The sequence below is a fragment of the Oncorhynchus masou genome, chromosome 30 (assembly GCF_036934945.1).
Source record: "Oncorhynchus masou masou isolate Uvic2021 chromosome 30, UVic_Omas_1.1, whole genome shotgun sequence".
NCBI classification, from domain to species: Eukaryota; Metazoa; Chordata; class Actinopteri; order Salmoniformes; family Salmonidae; genus Oncorhynchus; species Oncorhynchus masou.
Window position 1 is genome coordinate 13,327,215 of NC_088241.1, and position 6,431 is coordinate 13,333,645.

The following is a 6,431-nucleotide window of genomic DNA, read 5'->3' on the forward strand; positions in this document are numbered from 1 at the left end:
CGGCATCCCAAATGGCACCCTTTTCCCATCTGGGCTCAGAAGTAGTTCAATGAATAGTGTGCCATTCGCGATGCAGTCACTGTCAACAGGATCTTGTATTATGACGTAAAATAACTAAAAGCAGAGAAACATAATGAGCAGTATCAACTCTTTTCAGCCTCAGTCAAGTGGTCAGAAAAGCAACTGTTTTGCATGAATGGTAATCAATCATATATGATCAAAGAGTAAAATGGAAGTGTACGCTGGAGTGTGGCGGTTTAATATATTCACTGAATAATACCTACATTACTAATTCATCAAGATGCATAATAGGAGCTCAGTCATCCACAAACAATTGTTTCTTGAGTCACACATTCATTTAACACAATACTCTACATTAACTGTGTTATTTTATTAGGAATGTTGGAGAGTGATTCTTAATTTTGTTATGCACTGCAGCCCGATGGAACACTCAACAAAGTAAATTATTAAATGTATATATATTTGATTTACTTAACTAGGCAAGTCAGTTAAGAACAAATTCTTACTTACAATGACAGTCTAGGAACAGTGGGTTAATTGCATTGTTCAGGGGCAGAACGACAGATTTTTATCTTGTCAGCTCGGGGATTCGATCTAGCAACCTTTTGGTTATGTAATGTATGTTTAGTTGTATGCTGCTGCATCATGTGTTTGTATTTATTGGTTGACGTGTCGCTGTAAAAAAATCTCAACATGTATTTATGTAAATGGTTGTTCATGGTTAGGTTAAATAAATTATGCATTGCTGCCTCCACTAGGGTATTAGATTTCCTTCCTGGTCTCTCATTAGTGGGAAACATCATTCAGTAACACTTAATGTAAAGTATGCAGTTATAAGGCTTTATGACTTGATATAAATGTTTATGACCCTTTTCTAATGCCTTATAAAAAGTATAAAGTGTTACCTATCATTCTAATGCAATTTATCATGAATTAACAGTCATTTTTGGTGATCTGTTGGAAGACTTTATTGAAAAACATCAGTGCTTTCCTTTGTAAACATGAACACGTGTGTGTGTGTGTGTGTGTGTGTGTGTGTGTGTGTGTAATAAAGTATATTAGTTGGTGACAAAATAATTATTTTTCAAATGAGTAAAGTGTTAGAGTATATTTCATCATATTGTGTTATGAGTGCAAGTAGCTACAAAAGCATTCCTCAAACAACCCTTGTTAAATTGAACAATGTGAATTTAGTACAGTGTGAATTCCACAAATTCCAGTGGCCCAAAAAGTGATGTGCTATTTCTACTGAATGTAAATAAAATGGTGGTACATTTTGCTACATTGTCAACCATGTATCCAGTTTCATAGCCTCCTTCCAGCATTTCTAACATAAGCCTACAGTGTCAGTGTGTTGTATTTGTGCCCTAAAAAGTACACCTTTCCTCTGTGTCTAATTACAAAGGTTGCTAAGGAACATTGTAAACGCTATGTAGATTACAGTGTAGCTGTGTAACTGGGAATGCAACGCAAGGTCCATTCAGGCCAATAGGCTCAGGTTCATCCTACAGCACCATATTGCATGTCACTGCTGCCACAGGTTGGTTCTCTTGGGGCCTGTCCAGAAACAACTACCCCTACTAGCTGCAGGTGTAAATCTGAAAGAATTGATAGGTGTTGTAGCTGCACCTTGCTACCTAATGTAATTTATCATATTGCTTAGACCTAGTCAATCCTTTCACAACTACTGTACATGAGTGCCTAAGGGCTAGGGGATGTTTCTGGACAGGGCCTTGGCTACCGCCTTGTCCGTCAGCTGCATCAACCTGGTCACTGAAGCAGCATAGAGACGACCCTGTCATCTCATCCTGGTGACTGTAGCAGTGTGATGAGGACCCTGTCATCCTGCCCCTGCCACAGCATCTCCCCTTCAAAGCTGACCAGGCCTTGTTTTCTGGCCCTCAGCAGGATCCCCACCACCTTGTTGGAGATGTTCACATAGTGCTCAAACAGCTTCCCAAACTCCACCGTCACCATAGGTCTCTCCTCCCTACCTCCGTCCCCACAGCTTTCCCCTATGTCCCTGATCACCTGGCAGAGCTCCTCCACCTCCCGGCTAATGTGGATGTGGGCATCCTGGCCCCTCTGCTCTGTCAAGGAGCCCTCCAGGGGCCTCCCGTAGCCATCCTGGTCCCGCTGGAGCCTCTGCTGCTGGGCAGTCGCACTCACCATAGCCCCCCGGTCGTTACTGAAGGGGTTGTCTTTCTGGTACTCCTGGTGCTCGTTGGACCATCTCTGCCAGTTGTCCTTTAACCCTTTCACTGATGTCACACACACTGTCCTGTCATCATTGTTCTCCATGGTGGTGTCTCAGATGTCTTGTACATATTAAGTGATCTGTCCACTTTTAGGCATAGTTCATTTTCTGTGGGTGTAATAAAAGTTTTAATGAACAACTGTTGAGAGCACAATTACATGTCTGTGTATGGTAGCCTATGCCTATTTCTAATTTACGGAGACAAAGTACTCATCACAAATAGCCTATTTAAATACTTAATTACACCCTGAATAAAGTTATGATAACTTTATTATAACTAATATAGTTTATAATAACAGGTCATCATCTTACTAATGCTCTGATGAAGGTGAGAGTTCTTCCAGATCAGAGGTATCATACCCATAGGAGGCACATGGGCACGTGCCCCCTCAATTTGTCCTGTAAAAAAAAAATATATATATATATATATATATATATATATATACAGTACCAGTCAAAAGTTTAGATACACCTACTCATTTCACGGGTTTTCCTTACTTTAAAATGTTCTACATTGTAGAATAATAGTGAAGACATCAAAGCTATGAAATAACACATGGAATGTAGTAACCCCAAAAAGTGTTAAACAAATCAAAATATATGTTATATTTGAGATTCTTCAAAGTAGCCACCCTTTGCCTTGATGACAGCTTTGCACACACACTTCTCTCAACCAGCTTCATGAGGTCACCTGGAATGCATTTCATTTAACAGGTGTGCCTTGTTAAAAGTTAATTTGTGGAATATCTTTCCTTCTTAGTGTGTTTGAGCCAATCAGATGTGTTGTGACAAGGTAGGGGTGGTATACAGAAGATAGCCATATTTGGTAAAAGACCATATTATGGTAAGAACAGCTCAAATAAGCAAAGAGAAACAACAATCATTACTTTAAGACATGAAGGTCAGTCAACCCAGAACATTAGAAAGATTATACAAATGCAGTCGTAAAAACCATCAAGAGCTATAATGAACCTGGCTCTCATGAAGACCGCCACAGGAAAGGAAGACCCAGAGTTACCTCTGCTGCAGAGGATAAATTCATTAGAGTTACCAGCCTCAGAAATTACAGCCTAAATAAATGCTTCACTGAGTTCAAGTAACAGACACATCTCAACATTTACTGTTCAGAGGAGACTGTGTGAATAAGGCCTTCATGGTCGAATTGCTGCAAAGAAACCACTACTAAAGGATACCAATTTGAAGAAGAGACTTGCTTGGGCCAGGAAATACGAGCAATGGACATTAGACTGGTGGAAATCTGTCCTTTGGTCTGATGAGTCCAAATTAGAGATTTTTGGTTCCAACCGCTGTGTCTGTGAGACGCAGAGTGTAGTTCCCACCGTCAAGCATGGAGGAGGAGGTGTGATGGTGGTTTGTCAGTGATTTATTTAAAATTCAAGTCACACTTAACCAGCATGGCTACCACAGCATTCTGCAGGGATACACCATTCCATCAGGTTTGAGCTTAGTGGGACTATCATTTGTTTTTCAACAAGACAATGACCCAACATACACTCCAGCCTGTGTAAGGGCTATTTGACCAAGAAGCAGAGTGATGGAGTGCTGCATCAGATGCCCTTGCCTACACAATCACCCAACCTCAACCCAATTGAGATGGTTTGGGATGAGTTGGACAGCAGAGTGAAGGAAAAGCAGCCAACAAGTGCTCAACATATGTGGGAACTCCTTCAAGACTGTTGGAAAAGCATTACAGGTGAAGTTGGTTGAGAGAATGCCAAGAGTGTGCAGAGCTGTCATCAAGGCAAAGGGTGGCTACTTTGAAGAAACTCAAATACAAAATATATTTTGATTTGTTTGACCCTTTTTTGGTTACTACATGATTCCATATGTGTTATTTCATAGATTTGATGTGTTCACTATTATTTTACAATGTAGAAAATAGTAAAATAATTTGAAAACCCCTTTGAGTAGGCATGTCCAAACTTTTGAGTGGTACTGTACCTCTTAGTGAGAATTTCTCTTTTGCCAAGATAATCCATCCACCTGACTGGTGTGGCATATCAAGAAGCTGATAAAACAGCATAATCATTACACAGGGGCACCTTGTGCTGGGGACAATAAAAGGCCACTCTAAAATATGCAGTTCTGTCACAGAACAGAATGCCACAGATGTGTCAAGTTTTGAGGGAGCATGCAATTGGCATGCTGACTGCAGGAATGTCCACCAGAGCTGTTGCCGGATAATTGAATGTTAATTTCTCTACCATAAGCCACCTCCAACATTGTTTTAAAGAATTTGGCAGTACGTCCAACCAGCCTCACAACCGCAGATGTGTAACCACGCAAGCCAAGGACCTGCACATCCGACTTCTTCACCTGCGGGATCGTCTGAGACCAGCCACCCAGACAGCTGATGAAACTGTGGGTTTTCACAACTGATGGATTTCTGCACAAACTGTCAGAAACCGTCTCAGGGAAGCTCATCTGGGTTCTCGTCATCCTCACCAGGGTCTTGACTTGACTGCAGTTCGGTGTCGTAACCGACTTCAGTGGGAAAATGCTCACCTTCGATGGCCACTGGAGAAGTGTGCTCTTCATGGATGAATCCCGGTTTCTACTGTACATTTCAGATGGCAGACAGCGTGTATGGTGTTGTGGGGGCGAGCAGGTTGCTGATGTCAACATTTTGAACAGAGTGCCTCATGGTGGCGGTAGGGTTATGGTATGGGCAGGCATAAGCTATGGACAACAAACACAATTGCATTTTATTGGTGGCAATTTGAATGCAGAGATACCGTGACGAGATCCTGAGGCCCATAGTGCCATTCATCCACCGCCATCACTTCATGTTTCAGCATGATAATGCACAGCTCTATGACGCAAGGATCTGTACACAATTTCTGGAAGCTGAAAATGTCCCAGTTCTTCCATTGCCTGCATACTCACCAGACATATCACCCACTGAGCATGTTTGGGATGCTCTGTATTGATGTGTACGACAGAGTGTTCTAGTTCCCGCTAATATCCAGCAACTTCGCACAGCCATTGAAGAGGAGTGGGACAACATTCCACAGGCCACAATATGCCTGATCAACTCTGTGCAAAGGAGATGTATTGCGCTGCATGAGGGAAATTGTGGTCACACCAGATACTGACTGGTTTTCTGATCCACGCCCCTACATGTATTATTAAGATATCTGTGACTAGTAACTCAGTAAAATCTTTGTAATGGTTGCATGTTGCATATATACTTTTGCTGAGTGTATATATATATATTATACACTTTTTTGTCAAATATGTTGTTTTTCTCTGTAATACTACTAGCCACCGAGCAATTTTATGAAGTTGGGTTTAGCTAGTCCAGATAGGTTCCCAATCACCCAACCTCATAACTAGCTACCAATTTCAGGCTATCAATCAAGTTATGAGTAGCTAGCTTGTCTATCTATCTTAGCTGGCATGCCTGCTGGCAAGGTTGGTAGTCTATAGAAAAGCTAGCAATTACTAAATGTACTGAATAAGACTCACATTCCTTTGAATCTTTTACCTAGATTTTAGTAGACCTGCAGATATATATATTTAGTTTCTTTAAAAAAACAAAACACCAGTCAGGAGGATACAGAGAGCTCTAGAGGTATGCTTAGATATGCAGTAAAATAAACATATATTTTTTTTTTTTTACATAGAATGAAGCATAATGATTGTGGCTCTAGATTGCAGGAAAAAGCTGCTAAATTCGCCAACTTCTGGAAGGTGACCACCCACTGCCATCCTCACATACTTTGTGCCCCCTCAAATGTTTAGGGTACATGATACCCTGTTCCAGATTGAGTTATAAATGAAAAACAATTAATTCATCTCGCACAAATTAATTTCACATTACAAGAAATATAGGAATGCAAAGTGAGCACACATCTGTAAACTGAAAGTGACATACATACGGTAAATTGACAAGTGTCACTGCTACAATGTCAAAGTCGATGTATTGATTATTCCGAGATTTTCTTCTTCTGTCCGTGTCGACCCGTTATGAATAGCTGACATTGGTCCTGATATTTGATTTTTGGTACCTTAACACTTCTTGTCACGAACACTGATGTAGCCTGAGGAACGTGTGTCTGTTAGCAACATTGTATCCATGCTATGGAACTTTACATTGGAACAGTGAAAAACACTGATAGGCATCCAAAGT

At 40.9% G+C, this 6,431-nt stretch overlaps 1 protein-coding gene across 3 annotated transcripts; it reads right to left on the bottom strand.

Moving 5' to 3' along the window:
• Nucleotides 1-908: 908 nt before the first annotated feature.
• LOC135523083 (actin-binding Rho-activating protein-like) lies at nucleotides 909-6,376 on the bottom strand. 3 transcript variants are annotated; one of them, XM_064949810.1, is made up of 2 exons: nucleotides 6,181-6,376; nucleotides 909-2,386 (listed from the first exon to the last, which is right to left on the bottom strand). In XM_064949810.1, the coding sequence occupies exon 2, from the start codon at nucleotides 2,320-2,322 to the stop codon at nucleotides 1,825-1,827; it is 498 nt and encodes a 165-aa protein (XP_064805882.1). In that variant the 5' UTR covers nucleotides 2,323-2,386; nucleotides 6,181-6,376; the 3' UTR covers nucleotides 909-1,824. The 3 variants fall into 3 exon arrangements, with proteins under 3 accessions (XP_064805882.1, XP_064805883.1, XP_064805884.1); XM_064949811.1 differs by having other exon boundaries at nucleotides 6,177-6,376; XM_064949812.1 differs by lacking the exon at nucleotides 6,181-6,376 and adding an exon at nucleotides 2,591-2,677.
• Between the last annotated feature and the right edge of the window lie 55 nt (nucleotides 6,377-6,431).